Below are 21,572 nucleotides of genomic sequence, written 5' to 3' on the forward strand. Positions count from 1 at the left end.
ATTCTTTAAGAAAAAAAGAAACTTTCACAAGATGAGTTCTAAGCCCAGAAAGCAAAATGACTTGGGGGAAAAAATCTAATTTTAATAAATATGTAAACCCCAAGGACACAGAATGAGGCTGAGTAGTTTAAACATTTAACATCTGTATTTGGATGATGGTAAAATAATTAAAATTTCACCAGAAAGTCTCTACCTGTAGAGACTTAACACTGTATTCTAATATGGCAGATTTTAGTATACTCCTCCCAAAAGCACAGTTTGAAATACAAGGTTCTGTTTACCTTCTCAGCATTTAACTTCCAAATTGCTTACGGTCCTGTAGGAATTCCTAAATATCTACCTATATGTTACTTTAAGCTTAATTCCAACGGATTCTGTTCCTGCTAGTCCCTGTGAAACTTGCACCAAAGAACATGTTTTCTATAAATATCAGTAAAAATGCATTATTATTTTATTCAAATAAACATGCCATCCATACTTTTTGCTCACCCCATTCTTATGTGAATTCTCTCTTACTTGCTCTCATGCTTACATTAAGTATGAAGTGAAATAGGTATTTAAGCCTTTGACTGTGTCAGTTCAGTTCAGTCACTCAGTCGTGTACAACTCTTTGTGACCCCATGAACTATACAGTCCTTGGAGTTCTTCAGGCAAGAATACTGGAATGGGTAGAAGCCCTTCCCTTCTCCAGGGAATCTTCCCAACCCTGGGATCAACCCCAGGTCTCCTGCATTGTGGGCAGATTCTTTACCAGCTGAGCTATCAGGGAAGCCCAAAAGAATACACAGGTCTCTGTCAAACACCAGACTCTTACTTCCAGTTACCTGCAGGACACCTCCATCTGGAAGTCCCAAACTTCAAGATAATTGAACTATAAATGGCAGATCTGGGGTTGGATCAGTGAGACTAGAATTTTCTCTACTCACATTGCTAAGAATGTTTATACTGAAATTAGGCAGCATCTATCTCTAGCTCTGTTTACATTATGCAAAAATATGTGACAGATTCTGATTATGAGGGTTAACTAAACATGTGCTAAGCACATAGCAAGCCAGCCATCTTTGGAAACCCAACCTTGGCCTAACTTGTAGTAGCAAAGAAACAGAACCTTTTACAAAATCTTTTCAAAGTATAACAATCACTGTCAAAATATGACACTATTTTTAGGGAAAGATGGCTTCTAGGGATAAATTACATAGCTAAACTCAGCAGGACACATTTATAAATAAGTTTGCAGAAAAATAGAAAAATCAGACATCTTTGAAGTAAAAGTCTTCTGCCTCAAAATCTCAGCTTACTTCTTATTGGTAACAGAGGATGCTGTCTGCAGTCAGATAGTCAGTGCTGCATTTCTGTGTGCAGCTTTTTGATAAAAGCATTTCATCCGCAAAATGAACACTTGTAAATGAAGAAAGTCCCCACAACCTGTATAATTGAAAAGCAGACAGAATTCAACAACAGAAAAAGCCAACATGAGTGATGATATTGAATGACGAGATGAGAGCTGAGGTGATGCTACATCATTCTTTAGAACTTCAAGTTCACAGATAAAATAAAGGCTGGATACAAGACATTTCTGTAATTATTTCTTTTTTCCTAAAGACACTGTAAGACAGAGCAATCAACACATGAGAAGAATAACTGCCTACAAAAACAAAAAAGGCATTTTCTGAGATGACTTTGATCCTGCACTCAAATTACTGGCTTAAAGGCTTTGCATCTTCCATAACTGCTCTCTGTTGTCCTTATTCAACTATTATTTTCACCTTATTATTACTAATCTTTTCTTTGTAAGTAACCACAGCTGGCTCTGTCCAAGAACAAAACAGATAAACGAGAACCTAAAAAAAAAATTAAACAAAAAAATCATTCAGTAAATATTTGTTTTTTGTGGTCATATAACACATATTTTAATCTAGGCTAGCTTTCCATGTGAGATGATTGTTTCTGTATTACAAAATATGCTTAGTAAAGGGAATCCATGCCAAACACCTGGAAGGCAGAGGGAGAACCACTTACCAAGCGTGCCACTGCTCTGAACCATCCTTGATGTGTGTGTAGTCACTCCTGCGCCAGGTACTGTGGTGGGGGTTTAGTTGCTAAGTCATGTCTGACTCTGTGCAACCCCACGGACTGTAGCCTGTCAGGCTCCTCTGTCCTCTGTCCATAGGATTTCCCAGGCAAGAATACTGGAGTAGGTTGCCATTTCCTTCTCCAGGGAATCTTCTTGACCCAGGGGTCCAACCTGGATCTCCTGCATTGTAGGCAGATTCTTCACTGACTGAACCACCAGAGGCTGCACCAGATATTACTTGTGTTAACTCAGCCTCCCAACCACAGCCATACCTTTCTCTTACAAACACGGTCTTTTACTTAAGATAACAGAACACATCACTGGGCTAAAATACCCACCCTCATCCCCTGTGAAAAAGCGGTGAAAAACACTTTGTTTATCCCTTTGAGAATGCTGACAAGACTGTTACGTTACCTGGATGAAGTCTTGAAATATCTGGGGCAGCGAGTCATCCATATGCCCAATGTCTTTGGAGAAACGATTTAAAATTCTTCCTGCATGAACAGGACATTAGAAATTACTCATTTCCCCAAATAGGCCCTTTAAAAGAAACAATTAATGAACACATCAAAACAATATTTTTTAACATATATGTATTTGATTTCTAGGAACTTTGATTATTTTTTCATTGATTCATATGAAATAAGTCAATGTCAGTAGTTAAAAAAAAAGAGAGAGAGAGAAAATACAATGATATCTATAGAGAAACAAAATTACCACCAAATGGCAGTGGGTGGGGAGCTGAAATTGAGCCCTGATTTTTAAACAAATGAGGGAAATCTTGTGGCAGTATTGGGAAGGGTTGCTGGATTTCAGAACGTTTCCTCCTTTTAGATCCATCCCATCTAAGACTCATTCCTAGTGCTGTTGGTAAATAAACAGTTGCAAAATATTTCAGTTAACCTTAATTGTTACACTAATTTTGCTTTATTTATCAAAATTAATTTTGCTAATACTTTTTCAAAAGTGAAAGTCACTCAGTCATGTCTGACTCTTTGAGACTCCATGGACTATGCAGTCCATGGAATTCTCCAGGCCAGAATACTGGAGTGGGTATCCTTTCCCTTCTCCAGGGGATCTTCCCAACCCAGGAATCAAACTGGAGTCTCCTGCATTGCAGGCAGATTCTTTACAGGCTGAGCCACAAGGGCAGCCCAAGAATACTGGAGTGGGTAGCCTATCCCCTCTTCTCCAGTGGATCTCCCCAAACCAGGAACCAAACTTGGGTCTCCTGCATTGCATGTGGATTCTTTACCAACTGAGCCATCATACTTTTTAAAATAAATGTAATTATAACCTCTGTGTGATTTTTTTTCCCTCAAGATGGTACACAGCACCTCACAATTCGGAAAACTGCTGATTACTGCCATTTACAAGTTGTGAGTTTACTAGTGGGGTAGTTGTTATTTTCAGAGGTGCAGCATGTCTGACAAACATAGACTCAAGCATAAGCATCCAAGAAGACCAAAAATATGTAGGCAGGAAAACAGAAATATTACTTAGTGAGTCAAAGTCGCTTATCATCATTGATTTTATTTCCCTTCTCAGAATCCACAAAAACACTGTATCCTAAAGGCTGCAGGTTTGGAAAATGAGAACTAACTTTTTTTTCCTATGAACTTACTCTTACTCTTGTATTTACCAGTAAATTGGAGCATTGCAATTATTATAATCTTATATGTAATAATGTCTGGAGTAACTTAATGTCTGGAATAATCTTATATGTCATTTGAGAAATTAAAATAAAATTCAGTGTACCTTTGCTATGACAAAAACAAATCATTCTTTCTTTTACCAATTGGATAATTTCTAGGAACTTTGATTATTTTATATTGATATTATAACCAATATATTTTATTTTTCTATAACCCTTATAGGTAAGGTTATAAAAAATGATAGTATTCTTTGGGATATTGTGCTAAATTCAAAGTAGTGTGGCAAATCGATGACTTAGCTATTTTTAGGAGATTTGATTTCAGTTAATATGTTTCCTAATACTTAAATGTTTCTAAGGCCCATTTCTTTCTCTGACCATTACTCTTGAAACATTGAAGGACACTCTGATTATTACTATTTTGTAGCCACAAATAGGGCTCAAGTATGGTACATTTATATAAAGTCATATGTCAAGGGGATTTGAATGTTCCCTTGAGAACTAATTTCTAATAAATATCTAGTGTGAACTAAAGATGTTACCTGTCACATCAGTAAACAAAGGATGTTATAAGCATCAGCCATTGCAGTCACCCTCCAATGGTGTACCCTGAGGAAACTTATTTAAATTATATGCAGAGTACATCAGAAGAAACACTAGGCTGGATGAAGCACAAGCTGGAATCAAGATTGCCAGGATAAATATCAATAACCTCAGATATGCAGGTGACACCACCCTTATGGCAGAAAGCGAAGAAGAACTAAAGAGCCTCTTGATGAAAGTACAAGAGGAGAGTGAAAAAGTTGGCTTAAAGCTCAACATTCAGAAAACGAAGATCATGGCATCTGGTCCCATCACTTCATGGCAAATAGATGGAAAACAGAACAAACAGTGTCAGACTTTATTTTGGAGGATCCAAAATCACTGCACATGATGACTGCAGCCATGAAATTAAAAAACACTTACTCCTTGGAAGAAAAGTTATGACCAACATAGACAGCATATTAAAAAGCAGAGACATTACTTTGCCAACAAAGGTCTGTCCAGTCAAAGCTATGGTTTTTCCAGTAGTCATGTATGGATGTGAGAGTTGGACTATAAAGAAAGCTGAGTGCCTAAGAATTGATGCCTTTGAGGTGTGGTGTTGGAGAAGACTCTTGAGAGTCCCTTGGATTGCAAGGAGATCCAACCAGTCCATCCCAAAGGAAATCAGTCCTGAATATTCATTGGAAGGACTGATGTTGAAGCTGAAACTCCAATACTTGGGCCACCTGATGCAAAGAACTGATTCATTTGAAAAGACCATAATTCTGGGAAGGATTGAAGGCAAGAGGAGAAGGGGATGACAGAGGATGAGATGGTTGGATGGCATCACTGACTCAATGGACATGAGTTTTAGTAAAATCCAGGAATTGGTGATGGACAGGGAGGCCTGGCGTGCTGCAATCCATGGGGTCGCAAAGAGTCAGACATGACTGAGCGACTGAACTGATCTGAACTGAGGAAACTCAGGATGAAAAAACACAGGACACTGGACCCAGATAGCTGAGTGAATTCATTTAGTCGTGTCTGACTCTTTGCGACCCCATGGACTGTAGCCTGCCAGCCTCCTCCGTCCATGGGATTTTCCAGGCAAGAATACTGGAGTGGGTTGCCATGCCCTCCTCCAGGGGATCTTCCTTACCCAGGGATCGAACCTGGGTCTCCTGCACTGCAGATAGACTCTATCTGAGCCACCAGCGAAGCCCAGTAGCTGAGGTGCACATCAAAGGGATAATTTCTGTGAGCCCAGACTTTCGCATTTTCTCATACATAGAAAAAGTGCTAAGTTTGAGAGATCATCTCTTCTTTTATTAACACTAATTTTTTGATGTTCCAACTACCTGGTCTTTGTTGCAAAAACTACTATATATCTTGCTTCCCCAACTTGCCTCTTTGCGGAAGCCTCTCAGAGTTATCTGAGATGCTGTGTTCCAGGCTTAATTCCTCAGTTTAGTCCACGGAATAAAACATAACTCTCAAAGCTTAGATTGTGCCTTTTTTTTTTTTTTTTCAGTCCACACTGGTCTTTTAATGATTAAATTTAAAGAAATAGAAACTACACACACATACACAAATGCATAGCCTATTTTGGTGCAGCAATCCTTGAGAAATATATTATCAAGGCCCCTGAACTTCATTTGTAGTTGAGGCTTCAGGAAGCCAGCCTGCAGGTGAGTCATGGGACCTCTGCCTGCTATTCTTGATCTCAGTCACAGGTGACTTCCTCCCAGGTCCTTCAGGTCAAGCCACATGAATGACAAGAAGCTGAGGACTGAGTTTCTGCTGCTGGGATGAGACGGCTCTGCTGTCCTCCACAAGGCACCTGGCCCACAGAAGTACACGGTGTACCCATACCAGGAGCTGGAGCTGCTGCAGGCTTTCACCCTTGGCCAGGCCATCACAGGCTGGGCCTCAACTTCCTGTCTCAGGCTTAGGAAATACAGACACCAGAAACTCTTTTAGTGATACCTTAGGCAGACTGGGTGACAACTTTTCTGAGCCTCTAAGAATGACTGCTTTAGAGGATGATTTTCAGGATTAAAATGGCTCATGCAAGTGGAAAAACCCAGTCACGATGCCAGAGGCTTTAACAAGTGCTCAACCACCAAGGTGAGATGAGGACTTTGACCCCCAGTTTCGCAGCACTACATCACCTGGAAAAATCTACCAGTCACTATAGGAGGGTCCTCTTGGTAAAAATGCAGATTCTGATTCAGGAGTTCTGGGGGAGCTAGAGAGTCTGTATTTCTTCCAAGCTACCAGGTGATGCCCTTTCTGCTATTTTCTAGACCACATTTTGAGGGTCAAGAAGTAGGGTTGTTATTTAATCAGTTCTGCCTTCAGTTCAGTTCAGTTCAGTTGCTCAGTTGTGTCCAACTGTTTGCAATACCATGAATCGCAGCACGCCAGGCCTCCCTGTTCATCACCAACTCAGACTCACGTCCATCGAGTCAGTGATGCCATCCAGCCATCTCATCCTCTGTTGTCCCCTTCTCCTCTTGCCCCCAATCCCTCCCAGCATCAGAGTCTTTTCCAATGAGTCAACTCTTCGCATGAGGTGGCCAAAGTACTGGAGTTTCAGCTTCAGCATCAGTCCTTCCAAAGAAAACCCAGGGCTGATCTCCCTCAGAATGGACTGGTTGGATCTCGAACATTAAAATCAGATGGGCAATTTTTTCACATATTCTTATGGATTTCTGCAGCAACACACCCCTCCTGTCATTTTTTAACTTCTCAAAGTAACAATATTGAAATAAGAAAAATCTATGTCAGAAAATGTTAAAGGCATAGTATAAATGCTTGTAATTTCTTTGATGCAAAAGTGCAACTTTTTAACATATCAGGATTCAGAAACGCTGCAAGTATGATTTGACTTAGAAAGTGTTGAAAGCAATATTGGAATTTTTTTAGGTTAAAAAGACTACTCAGAGATGAACAGTATATCACAGCCACCCCTTTACAACTTTCACCAGTGTGTGAGTCTTAAGGTCTGAGAGACCCAAGGTTGACAGTGTAAAATACAAGGAAAACAAAAACAATGAAAAAACCATCTCCCAACACAGTGACTACAAAAACTGAACAGAATGTCAAAGATTATCGAAAAACTAAAATCTTATTCATCGATGAACTGACTACAGAAAATGTGAGATCAGAAAGTTCAACAGTTTCTTCCTTGCTCTAAGAAACATTAAGAGAACACATGGTGTTTGCAGAATATTTCCTCTGGGATAATCGGAGCTGTGCTTTAAAGTTCACACCCTTACTACTATCATTAAAATTTTCTCAGAAGTCTCCAAGTGAAACCCTGATGATGAATTCTCTTCACACACATACCATGACTCTTCACCCAGTGACACGTGACCCCTGCTGGAGGATCTCCAAGGATGTAGAAGAAAGGAGGACTCACACAAACAGGGGGAACCCAATCCATTTCAGACTGTTCTGTTAGACAGGCTTGCTTACATTAAACTGAATCCTGCTTTCCTGGAACATCCAACCCCTGCTACTTATTCTGCCCACATACCCACACAAAGTGAATCTAGTTTCTCTTGATATGACAGCTTTTCAACTCCTTGAAGAAAGTAAATCATATCCTTTCCAGCAACTATTCCTTGGTGCCTCAGTGATCCATCATCAGGCATAGTGTCCTATCTTGGTCGCTGCTTCTTTTTTTTTTTTTTTTCAAGGAAAATTAATTTTTATTTTAAGTGGGAAATACTGTTATGAAGAAGGAAAAGAGAAAACCCGATTAAACAATGTTATCACTGAAAAAATTCAAACTACACTACACTAACAGACTAACTTCAATAAAAGGTATACAAGTTATTTTTCCTTTAAAGCAGGGATTCTCAAACTATGGCCCACAGTCTGCAGGTGGGCCATGAGGGGCTTCCAGGTAGGCAGCAAGCTGGGCACACCCAAGTTCTTTCCTCAGCTCTCATGGATGAGGGAAGAAGAAATCCAAGTTTGTGGTCTTTATTTTGTCCTTGTGCATGAATAAGTAGTATAACTTACTACGTGAGTTATTTAGGTTTACTAAAATTGGTACATTACTATAGTTTGCAATTGACTCTCATTCAAAATTATGCTAAGCAGTCTGACTGTCATACAAATGTTCTGGCACTGTGGCAGAACATTTACAGATGGTGGGAATTTCTGTAAGTTGGAGGAATAATAGCTAATCACCCATGCATGTCTTGAGTTACTTCTGCTTGCAATTCTCCTATTTTTGCTTTTTGACTCCAAATTACTTCAGCAACAACTTAGTTTACGATGGGTTGTTCGGCTAAACCCTCAATATGCAGTGATACATATTTGTATCATTAACACTAATTTGTTCATTCATTGGTTAACTGTGGTCCAGACTACAAAGATTTGAGGAAGAAAAAGTTAACACCTAGGAAATTGTATATATTGCTAATTTTTTTCTGTGGCTTGAGGGGGCTTTTATAATCTTATTTTAGCTGTGGAAAACCTTAATCCTCTAGAGACAGTATAGCAATTATGAGCTCTAACTGGATATAGAGAGTCTATGTTCAAATCAAGGTTTTGTTACTTAAGAGCTGTGTGACCTTGGAAAACTACGTAACTTAACTTTTCTGTTCCTCAGTTTCATCATCTGTAAAATGGGAATAATAATAGTAGATGCCTCATATCTTTACATGAGTGAATATTTGGCCACGTCTTCTCAACCAGACCCTGATGGCCAGTTCCCTCTAATGCCTTGTGCCCAGTAACATCAACACCACAGGCATCAGGGTAAATTGGTACCACCACCTCCCTCATCCTGCACATGATACAGTCAACCATAAAGCCAACATGATGGTAAATTCTGGAGGCCAGATCACATTTGGGACATGTATATAATGAAACTCCACATGGCTCCCATGTGCACTGCACAGGTAAATTTGGGGAAACAACTGAGCAATATATGCAAACAATTCTAAGAGCACAGTCCTCCTGACCCAGAAATTCCACCTCGGGGAATGTGTCCTCAGGAGTCAATAGTGCATCAATGAGTTGAATGTGGTATATTTATTGCTAAAAGGGAGATGATAACAGGCACAGGATAAAACAACATGAGAATAAGTGAGAACATGCTTAAGCAGGCATCTTCTAAATTACGAAGTACCACACATTCCCAAGGTGTTATTATCCTTGTGGGATTTTAGAACTTCAAGGGGCTTGAAAGGTCACCAGGCCAGTAATTTCCAAACTTTATGCCATAAAGCATCAGACTTGACAGAAGTGCCTTGCAGAATGAGGGATAAGAGGAACTGGAGGCTGAGTTAACCCAGTTCCAGATCCCCCGTCCATCTCCCTTACTGCCCAGTTCAGTTCAGTTCAGTCGCTCAGTCGTATCCAACTCTTTGCCACCCATGAATCACAGCACGCCAGGCCTCCCTGTCCATCACCAACTCCCAGAGTCCACTCAGAATCATGTCCATTGAGTCAGTGATGGCATCCAGCCATCTATCCTCTGTCGTCCCCTTCTCCTCTTGCTCATAATCCCTCCCAGCATCAGAGTCTTTTCCACTGAGTCAACTCTTCACATGGGGTGGCCAAAGTACTGGAGTTTCAGCTTTAGCATCATTCCTTCCAAAGAAATCTCAGGGCTGATCTCCTTCAGAATGGACTGGTTGGATCTCCTTGCAGTCCAAGGGACTCTCAAGAGTCTTCTCCAACTCCACAGTTCAAAAGCATCAATTCTTCAGCGCTCAGCCTTCTTCACAGTCCAACTCTCACATCCATACATGACCACAGGAAAAACCATAGCCTTGACTAGATGGACCTTTGTCGGCAAAGTAATGTCTCTGCTTTTCAATATGCTATCTAGATTAATCATAACTTTCCTTCCAAGGAGTAAGCATCTTTTAATTTCATGGCTGCAATCACCATCTGCAGTAATTTAGGAGCCCCAAAAAATAAAGTCTGACACTGTTTCCATTGTTTCCCCATCTATTTCCCATGAAGTAATGGGACACGATGTTATGATCTTCGTTTTCCTAAATGTTGAGCTTTAAGCCAACTTTTTCACTGTCCACTTTCACTTTCATTAAGAGGCTTTTGAGTTCCTCTTCACTTTCTGCCATAAGGGTGGTGTCATCTGCATATCTGAGGTTATTGATTTTTCTCCCAGCAATCTTGATTCCAGCTTCTGTTTCTTCCAGTCCAGCGTTTCTCATGATGTACTCTGCATATAAGTTAAATAAGCAGGGTGACAATATACAGCCTTGATGTACTCCTTTTCCTGTTTGGAACCAGTCTGTTGTTCCATGTCCAGTTCTAACTGTTGCTTCCTGACCTGCATACAGGTTTCTGAAGAGGCAGGTCAGGTTGTCTGGTATTTCCATCTCTTTCAGAATTTTCCAGTTTATTGTGATCCACACAGTCAAAGGCTTTGGCATAGTCATTAAAGCAAAAATAGATGTTTTTCTGGAACTCTCTTGCTTTTCTCATGATCCAGCGGATGTTGGCAATTTGATCTCTGGTTCCTCTGCCTTTTCTAAAACCAGCTTGAACATCTGGAAGTTCACAGTTCACATATTGCTGAAGCCTGGCTTGGAGAATTTTGAGCATTACTTTACTAGTGTGTGAGATGAGTGCAATTGTGCGGTAGTTTCAGCATTCTTTGGCATTGCCTTTCTTTGGGATTGGAATGAAAACTGACCTTTTCCAGTCCTGTGGCCACTGCTGAGTTTTCCAAATTTGCTGGCATATTGAGTGCAGCACTTTCACAGCATCATCTTTCAGGATTTGAAATAGCTCAACTGGAATTCCATCACCTCCACTAGCTTTGTTCGTAGTGATGCTTCCTAAGGCCCACTTGAATTCACATTCCAGGATGTCTGGCTCTAGGTGAGTGATCACACCATCGTGATTATCTGGGTCATGAAGGTCTTTTGTGTACAGTCCTTCTGTGTATTCTTGCCATCTCTTCTTAATATCTTCTGCTTCTGTTAGGTCTGTATCATTTCTGCCCTTTATTGAGCCCATCTTTGCAGGAAATGTTCCCTTGGTATCTCTAATTTTCTTGAAGAGATCTCTAGTCTTTCCCATTCTGTTGTTTTCCTCTATTTCTTTGCATTGATCACTGAAGAAGGCTTTCTTATCTCTTCTTGCTACTCTTTGGAACTCTGTATTCAGATGCTTATATCTTTCCTTTTCTCCTTTGCTTTTTGCTTCTCCTCTTTTCACAGCTATTTGTAAGGCCTCCCCAGACAGCCATTTTGCTTTTTTGCATTTCTTTTCCATGGGGATGCTCTTGATCCTTGTCTCCTGTACAATGTCACGAACCTCAGTACATAGCTCATCAGGCACTCTATCTATCAGATTTAGGCCCTTAAATCTATTTCTCACTTCCACTGTATAATCATAAGGGATTTGATTTAGGTCATACCTGTATGGTCTAGTGGTTTTCCCTACTTTCTTCAATTTAAGTCTGAATTTGGCAATAAGGAGTTCATGGTCTGAGCCACAGTCAGCTCTTGGTGTTGTTTTGCTGACTGTATAGAGCTTCTCGATTTTTGGCCGCAAAGAATATACTCAATCTGATTTTGGTGTTGACCATCTGGTGATGTCCATGTATAGTGCACATAAGGAAGTGATTCCTGGTTAGCGTGCTCTCTCCTCTATTGATTCCACCTCATCTCATTCGAGTCACCTCTAATTCCCTCCTCCCTCTTCTCCATGTAACTCTGTGAACCTCTCTGGGTGTCCCTCACTGTGGAGAAACTTTTCATCTTTAACCTAGATGTTTTATCAATGGTGCTGCATAGAAGGAGAAGTTTTGAGACTACTGTAAAAATAAGACTGAAAACCGGAAGAAGGAGGCTTAAGTCCAAACCCTGACTCCAGGGAACATTAATTGACAGGAGCTCATCAAATGCCTCCATACCTACACTGAAACCAAGCACCACACAAGGGCCAACAAGTTCCAGAGCAAGACATACCACACAAATGCTCTAGCAACACAGGAACACAGCCCTGAGCTCCAAGATGCAGGCTGCCTAAAGTTACTACAAAACCATAGACATCTCATAACACGTTTCTAGACACTTCATTGCACTCCAGAGAGAAGAAATCAAGCTCCACCCACCAGAACACCAACACAAGCTTCCCTAACCAAGAAACCTTGACAATCCACCTATACAAACCCACACACAGCGAGGAAATACCACAATAAAGAGAACTCCACAAACTGACAGAATACAGAAAGGACACCCCAAACTCAGCAATATAAACAAGATGAAGAGACAGAGGAATACCCAAAAGGTAAAGGAACAGGATATATGCCCACAAAACCAAACAAAAGAGGAAGAGATAGGAAACCTACCTGATAAAGAAATCCAAATAATGATAGTGAAAATGATCGAAAATCTTGAAATCAAAATGGAATCACAGATAAATAGCCTGGAGACAAGGATTGAGAAGATGCAAGAAAGGTTTAACAAGAACCTAGAAGAAATAAAAGAGAGTCAATATATAATGAATAATGCAATAAATGAGATCAAAAACACTCTGGAGGCAACAAATAGTAGAATAACAGAGGCAGAAGACAGGATTAGTGAATTAGGACATACAATGGTAGAAATAAATGAATCAGAGAGGAAAAAGAAAAACGAATTAAAAGAAATGAGGACAATCTCGAAGATCTCCAGGACAATATTAAATACTCTAACATATGAATCATAGGAGTCCCAGAAGAAGAAGACAAAAAGGAAGACCATGAGAAAATACTTGAGGAGATAATAGTGGAAAACTTCCCTAAAATGGGGAAGGAAATAATCACCCAAGTCCAAGAAACCCAGAGAGTCCCAAACAGGATAAATCCAAGGTGAAACACCCCAAGACACATATTAATCAAATTAACAAAGATCAAACACAAAGATCAAATATTAAAAGCAGCAAGGGAAAAGCAACAAATACCACACAAGGGAATTCCCATAAGGATAACAGCTGATCTTTCAATAGAAACTCTTCAAGCCAGGAGGGAATGGCAAGACATACTTAAAGTGATGAAAGAAAATAACCTACAGCCCAGATTACTGTAACCAGCAAGGATCTCACTCAAATATGAAGGAGAAATAAAAAGATTTACAAACAAGCAAAAGCTGAGAGAATTCAGCACCACCAAACCAGCTCTCCAACAAATACTGAAGGATGTTCTCTAGACAGGAAACACAAAAAGGGTGTATAAACTCAAAACCAAAACAATAAATTAGATGGCAACGAGATAATACTTATCAATAATTACCTTAAACGTAAATGGGTTGAATGACCCAACCAAAAGACAAAGACTGGCTGAATGGATACAAAAACAAGACCTCTATATATGTTGTCTACAAGAGACCCACCTCAAAACAGGGGACACATACAGACTGAAAGTGAAGGGCTGGAAAAAGATTTTCCATGCAAATAGAGACCAAAAGAAAGCAGGAGTAGCAATATTCATATCAGTTAAAATAGACTTTAAAACAAAGGCTTGTGAAAAGAGACAAAGAAGGTCACTAAATAATGATCAAAGGATCAATCCAAGAAGAAGATATAACAATTATAAATATATATGCACCCAACATAGGAGCACCACAATATGTAAGACAAATGCTAACAAGTATGAAAGGGGAAATTAACAAAAACACAATAATGGTGAGAGATTTTAAAACCCCACTCACAACTATGGATAGATCAGCTAAACAGAAAATTAACAAGGAAACACAAACTTTAAATAATACAATAGACCAGTTAGACCTAATTGATATCCATAGGACATTTCACCCCAAAACAATGAATTTCACCTTTTTCTCAAGCACACACGGAATCTTCTCCAGGACAGATCACATCCTGGGCCATAAAGCTAGCCTTGGTAAATTCAAAAAATTGAAATCATTCCAAGCATCTTTTCTAACCACAATGCAGTAAGATTAGATCTCAATTACAGGAGAAAAACGATTAAAAATTCCAACATATGGAGGCTGAACAACACGCTGCTGAATAACCAACAAATCACAGAAGAAATCAAAAAACAAATCAAAATTTGCATAGAAATGAATGAAAATGAAAACACAACAACCCAAAACCTGTGGGACACTGTAAAAGCAGTCCTAAGGGGAAAGTTCATAGCAATACAGGCATACCTCAAGAAACAAGAAAAAAGTCAAATAAATAACCTAACTCTACACCTAAAGCAACTAGAAAAGGAAGAAATGAAGAACCCCAGGGTTAGTAGAAGGAAAGAAATCTTAAAAATTAGGGCAGAAATAAATGCAAAAGAAACAAAAAAGACCATAGCAAAAATCGACAAAGTCAAAAGCTGGTTCTTTGAAAGGATAAATAAAATTGACAAACCATTAGCCAGACTCATCAAGAAACAAAGGGAGAAAAATCAAATCAATAAAATTAGAAATGAAAATGGAGAGATCACAACAGACAACACAGAAATACAAAGGATCATAAGAGACTACTATCAGCAATTATATGCCAATAAAATGGACAACGTGGAAGAAATGGACAAATTCTTAGAAAAGTACAACTTTCCAAAACTGGACCAGGAAGAAATAGAAAATCTTAACAGACTCAACACAAGCACAGAAATTGAAACTGTAATCAAAAATCTTCCAGCAAACAAAAGCCCAGGTCCAGATGGCTTCACAGCTGAATTCTAGCAAAAATTTAGAGAAGAGCTAACACCTATCCTATTCAAACTCTTCCAGAAAATTGCAGAGGAAGGTAAACTTCCAAACTCATTCTATGAGGCCACCATCACCCTAATACCAAAACCTGACAAAGATCCCACAAAAAAAGAAAACTACAGGCCAATATCACTGATGAAATAGATGCAAAACTCCTTAACAAAATTCTAGCAATCAGAATCCAACAACACATTCAAAAGATCATACACCATGACCAAGTGGGCTTTATCCCAGGGATGCAAGGATTCTTCAATATCCGCAAATAAACCAATGTAATACACCACATTAACAAACTGAAAAATAAAAACCATATAATTATCTCAATAGACACAGAGAAAGCCTTTGACAAAATTCAACACACATTTATGATAAAAACTCTCCAGAAAGCAGGAATAGAATAAACATACCTCAACATAATAAAACCTATATATGACAAACATTATCCTCAATGGTGAAACATTGAAAGCATTTCCCCTAAAGTCAGGAACAAGACAAGGGTGCCCACTTTCACCATTACTATTCAACATAGTTTTGGAAGTTTTGGCCACAGCAATCAGAGCAGAAAAAGAAATAAAAGGAATCCAAATTGGAAAAGAAGAAGTAAAACTCTCACTGTTTGCAGATGACATGATCCTCTACATAGAAAACCCTAAAGATTCCACCGGAAAACTACTAGAACTAATCAATGAATATAGTAAAGTTGCAGGATATAAAATCAACACACAGAAATCCCTTGCATTCCTATACACTAATAATGAGAAAACCGAAAGAGAAATTAAGGAAACAATTCCACTCACCATTGCAACGAAAAGAATAAAATACTTAGAAATATATCTATCTAAAGAAACTAAAGACCTATATATAGAAAACTATAAAACACTGGTGAAAGAAATCAAAGAGGACACTAATAGATGGAGAAATATACCATGTTCATGGATTGGAAGAATCAATATAGTGAAAATGAGTATACTACCCAAAGCAATTAATAGATTCAATGCAATTCCTATTAAGCTACCAACGATATTCTTCACAGAGCTAGAACAAGTAATTTCACAATTTGTATGGAAATACAAAAAAACCTCGATAGCCAAAGCAATCTTGAGAAAGAAGAATGGAACTGGAGGAATCAACCTACCTGACTTCAGGCTCTACTACAAAGCCACAGTTATCAAGACAGTATGGTACTGGCACAAAGACAGAAATATAGATCAATGGAACAAAATAGAAAGCCCAGAGATAAATCCACGCACATATGGACACCTTATCTTTGACAAAGGAGGCAAGAATATACAATGGAGAAAAGACAATCTCTTTAACAAGTGGTGCTGGGAAAACTGGTCAACCACTTGTAAAAGAATGAAACTAGAACACTTTCTAACACCATACACAAAAATAAACTCAAAATGGATTAAAGATCTAAACATAAGACCAGAAACTATAAAACTCCTAGAGGAGAACATAGGCAAAACACTCTCTGACATACATCACAGCAGGATCCTCTATGACCCACCTCCCAGAATATTGGAAATAAAAGCAAAAATAAACAAATGGGACCTAATTAACCTTAAAAGCTTCTGCACAACTGCGGGGAGCCGGTGAGGCATTCCACTCGTGACAAAGGTCATGAGGAAGGAGGCTCGGCATACGCAAAGGCGGGATCGAGCCTCAGGAGTCCCCCGGATATTCTCGAGCATTTTCCCCCAAAAAACCAGAGTCTGCCTACTTTATTGCTTTGTGCTCTCACCTCTGACTTTACTGGGGGCTGTCCCCTACCACCATCTCTCTCTCTCTCTGTCAAAGAGTTAACTTACAGCTTCAATTAATAAAGTTCCTGGGCAATTAGGAGTGTTTAAATCCAAACCCCTCTGATGGCTCTCTAACTCGCCTGACAAGTTTACCCGGACTCCTGCAGCTATGCATAGGATTGTTTACAGTCTCCTAGCCTCCAGAGGCACGGGAAGCTTAAGATATTCAAATAGCTTAGAACCTCTCAGAGAGTTAAAAACTGTCAGAATAAACTAGTAAAGGATTTCATTGATGAGTCAATGCTTGTTGCCAAGTTTTCACATCCCCTGAATTGTATCCTTGAATATGTATTAATTAATAGTTGGTATATAGAAAAAATAAGTAGTGGCCTTGGTGTTAGTAACTTTAGACCCTTAAGGTAATAAATTCTTTCTTTGTTGTAAACCCATTACACATCCGCCCTATAGGAATGCAATTTTATCTTTGGAAGATGGTGCCAAACCTTGAAATAATTACTCTTAGAGAAAGTAAGTCTTTGTTGATAAGTCCTTGTCAAGAGTCATAAAATGTTAGTAGGCCTTCTGGCCAGAAGATGATGTAAATCACCTAAACCATTTGTATACGATACATTTGCAGGAAAGAAACCTTGGTTTTTGATAAGAACCAAAGACTGCTGACTTTGCATTCCCTATTATCCTCTATGTGTAACTTAGGGTATAAAAGCCCCTGTTAAAAATAAAGCTACGGGCCTTGCTCACCAACGCTTGGTCTCCCCATGTCATTCTTCCCTTTAACTTCCAGCTGAGTCTCCATCTGGAGCGCGGAACCCACCACGCTTACTAATCATGCCTGGGCTTCTAAGACCCACTCGAGAAGGTGTCTAGGGTGAGACACCTTCCGCTATTCGAGAGGGCGCCTGCGGCCTACGTAAGTGGTGCAAACTTCTTGTCTTGAAGTTTTATTGGTCTCCCGCGTAAACCAAGCTACTCAGCTTCTTTTCTCCACTGAATTTTCCTACTGAGCTATCCTCATTCTATTGTTCTCTATATCTCTAATTAGCATATAAATAGTCGCCGACGCCGTCTCCCCTTCGAATACCCTGGATCAGCCGGGGCTGGTCCTCGGCACACAACAAAGGACACTCTAAGCCAGGTGAAAAGACAGCCTTCAGAATGGGAGAAAATAATAGCAAATGAAGCAACTGACAAACAACTAATCTTAAAAATATACAAGCAACTCCTACAGCTCAATTTCAAAAAAATAAATGACCCAATCAAAAAATGGGTCAAAGAACTAAATAGACATTTCTTCAGAGAAGACATAAAATTGGCTAACAAACACATGAAAAGATGTTCAACATCACTCATTATCAGTTCAGTTGCTCAGCCATGTCTGACTCTTTGCGACCCCATGAATCACAGCACGCCAGGCCTCCCTGTCCATCACCAACTCCTGGAGTTCACCCAGACACACGTCCACTGAGTCAGTGATACCATCCAGCCATCTCATCCTCTGTTGTCCCCTACTTCTCCTGTCCCAAATCCCTCCCAGCATCAGAGTTTTTTCCAATGAGTCAACTCTTTGCATGAGGCGGCCAAAGTACTGGAGTTTCAGCTTTAGCATCATTCCTTCCAAAGAAATCTCAGGGCTGATCTCCTTCAGAATGGACTGGTTGGATGTGCATGCAGTCCAAGGGACTCAAGAGTCTTCTCCAACACCACAGTTCAAAAGCATCAATTCTTCGGCACTCAGCCTTCTTCACAGTCCAATTCTCACATCCATACATGACCACAGGAAAAACCATAACCTTTACCAGATGGACCTTTGTTGGCAAAGTAATGTCTCTGCTTTTGAATATGCTATCTAGGTTGGTCATAACTTTCCTTCCAAGGAGTAAGCGTCTTGTAATTTCATGGGTGCAATCACCATCTGCAGTGATTTTGGAGCCCCCAAAAATAAAGTCTGACACTGTTTCCACTGTTTCCCCATCTATTTCCCATGAAGTGATGGGACCAGATGCCATGATCTTCATTTTCTGAATGTTGAGTTTTAAGCCAACTTTTTCACTCTCCTCTTTCACTTTCATCAAGAGGCTTTTGAGTTCCTCTTCACTTTCTGCCATAAGGGTGTTGTCATCTGCATATCTGAGTTTATTGATTTTTTTCCCAGTAATCTTGATTCCAGCTTCTGTTTCTTCCAGTCCAGCGTTTCTCATGATGTACTCTGCATATAAGTTAAATAAGCAGGGTGACAATGTACAGCCTTGATGTACTCCTTTTCCTGTTTGGAACCAGTCTGTTGTTCCATGTCCAGTTCTAACTGTTGCTTCCTGACCTGCATACAAATTTCTCAAGAGGCAGATCAGGTGGTCTGGTATTACCATCTCTTTCCGAATTTTCCAGTTTATTGTGATCCACACAGTCAAAGGTTTTGGCATAGTCAATAAAGCAGAAATAGATGCCTTTCTGGAACTCTCTTGCTTTTTCCATGATCCAGCGGATGTTGGCAATTTGATCTCTGGTTCCTCTGCCTTTTCTAAAACCAGCTTGAACATCAGGAAGTTCACAGATCACATATTGCTGACGCCTGGCTTGGAGAATTTTGAGCATTACTTTACTAGCATGTGAGATGAGTGCAATTGAGCAGGAGTTTGAGCATTCTTTGGTATTGCCTTTCTTTGGGATTGGAATGAAAACTGACCTTTTCCAGTCCTGTGGCCACTGCTGAGTTTTCCAAATTTGCTGGCATATTGAGTGCAGCACTTTCACAGCATCATCTTTCAGGATTTGGAATAGCTCAACTAGAATTCCATCACCTCCACTAGCTTTGTTCGTAGTGATGCTTTCTAAGGCCCACTTGACTTCACATTCCAGGATGTCTGGCTCTAGGTGAGTGATCACACCATCGTGATTATCTGGGTCATGAAGGTCTTTTGTGTACAGTTCTTCTGTGTATTCTTGCCATCTCTTCTTAATATCTTCTGCTTCTGTTAGGTCTGTATCATTTCTGCCCTTTATTGAGCCCATCTTTGCAGGAAATGTTCCCTTGGTATCTCTAACTTTCTTGAAGAGATCTCTAGTCTTTCCCATTCTGTTGTTTTCCTCTATTTCTTTGCATTGATTGCTGAAGAAGGCTTTCTTATCTCTTCTTGCTACTCTTTGGAACTCTGTATTCAGATGCTTATATCTTTCCTTTTCTCCTTTGCTTTTCGCTTCTCCTCTTTTCACAGCTATTTGTAAGGCCTCCCCAGACAGCCATTTTGCTTTCTTGCATTTCTTTTCCATGAGGATGCTCTTGATCCCTGTCTCCTGTACAATGTCACGAACCTCAGTCCATAGTTCATCAGGCACTCTATCTATCACATCTAGGCCCTTAAATCTATTTCTCACTTCCACTGTATAATCATAAGGGATTTGATTTAGGTCATACCTGTATGGTCTAGTGATTTTCCCTACTTTCTTAAATTAAATCTGAATTTGGCAATAAGGAGTTCATGATCTGAGCCACAGTCAGCTCTGATCTTGTTTTTGTTGATTGTATAGAGCTTCTCCATCTTTGGCTGCAAAGAATATAATCAATCTGATTTCGGTGTTGACCATCTGGTGATATCCATGTGTAGAGTCTTCTCTTGTGTTGTTGGAAGAGGGTGTTTGTTATGATCAGTGCATTTTCTTGGCAAAACTCTACTAGTCTTTGCCCTGCTTCATTCCGTATTCCAAGGCCAAATTTGCCTGTTACTCCAGGAGTTTCTTGACTTCCTACTTTTGCATTCCAGTCCCCTGTAATGAAAAGGACATCTCTTTTGGGTGTTAGTTCTAAAAGGTCTTGTAGGTCTTCATAGAACCGTTCAACTTCAGCTTCTTCAGCGTTACTGGTTGGGGCATAGACTTGGATTACTGTGATATTGAATAGTTTGCCTTGGAAACGAACAGAGTTCATTCTGTCATTTTTGAGATTGCATCCAAGTACTGCATTCCAGACTCTTTTGTTGACCATCATGGCTACTCTGTTTCTTCTGTGGGATTCCTGCCCGCAGTAGTAGATATAATGGTCATCTGAGTTAAATTCACCCATTCCAGTCCATTTCAGTTCGCTGATTCCTAGAATGTCGACATTCACTCTTGCCATCTCTTGTTTGACCACTTCCAATTTGCCTTGATTCATGGACCTGACATTCCAGGTTCCTATGCAATATTGCTCTTTACAGCATCGGACCTTGCTTCTATCACCAGTCACATCCACAACTGGGTTTTGTTTTTGCTTTGGCTCCATCCCTTCATTCTTTCTGGAGTTATTTCTCCACTGATCTCCAGTAGCATGTTGGGCCCCTACTGACCTGGGGAGTTCCTCTTTCAGTATCCTATCATTTTGCCTTTTCGTACTGTTCATGGTGTTCTCAAGGCAAGAATACTGAAGTATAATACTCATTATCAGAGAAGTGCAAATCAAAACCACTATGAGGTACCATTTCACGCTAATCAGAATGGCTGCGATCCAAAAGTCTATAAGCAATAAATGCTGGAGAGGGTGTGGAGAAAAGGGAAACCTCTTACACTGTTGGTGGGAATGCAAACTTATACACCCACTATGGAGAACAGTGTGGAGATTCCTTAAAAAACTGGAAATAGAACTGCCTTATGACCCAACAATCCCACTGCTGGGCATACACCCTGAGGAAACCAGAATTGAAAGAGACACGCATATCCCAATGTTCATCTCAGCACTGTTTATAATAGCCAGGACATGGAAGCAACCTAGATGTCCATCAGCAGATGAATGGATAAGAAAGCTATGGTACATATACACAATGGAGTATTACTCAGCCATTAAAAAGAATACATTTGAATCAGTTCTAACGAGGTGG

At 39.8% G+C, this 21,572-nt stretch overlaps 1 protein-coding gene across 2 annotated transcripts in view; it reads right to left on the minus strand.

Moving 5' to 3' along the window:
* Nucleotides 1-21,572, minus strand: part of LOC133258049 (ATP-binding cassette sub-family C member 4-like) — a 656,993-nt gene that overhangs the window by 547,562 nt on the left and 87,859 nt on the right. For both annotated transcript variants that reach the window (XM_061434381.1, XM_061434383.1), the window contains exon 19: nt 2,489-2,568. In XM_061434381.1, the coding sequence (XP_061290365.1) occupies nt 2,489-2,568 (80 nt within the window). The remainder of the gene's footprint in view (nt 1-2,488; nt 2,569-21,572) is intronic.

This window comes from Bos javanicus, chromosome 12, assembly GCF_032452875.1.
Source record: "Bos javanicus breed banteng chromosome 12, ARS-OSU_banteng_1.0, whole genome shotgun sequence".
NCBI lineage: Eukaryota > Metazoa > Chordata > Mammalia > Artiodactyla > Bovidae > Bos > Bos javanicus.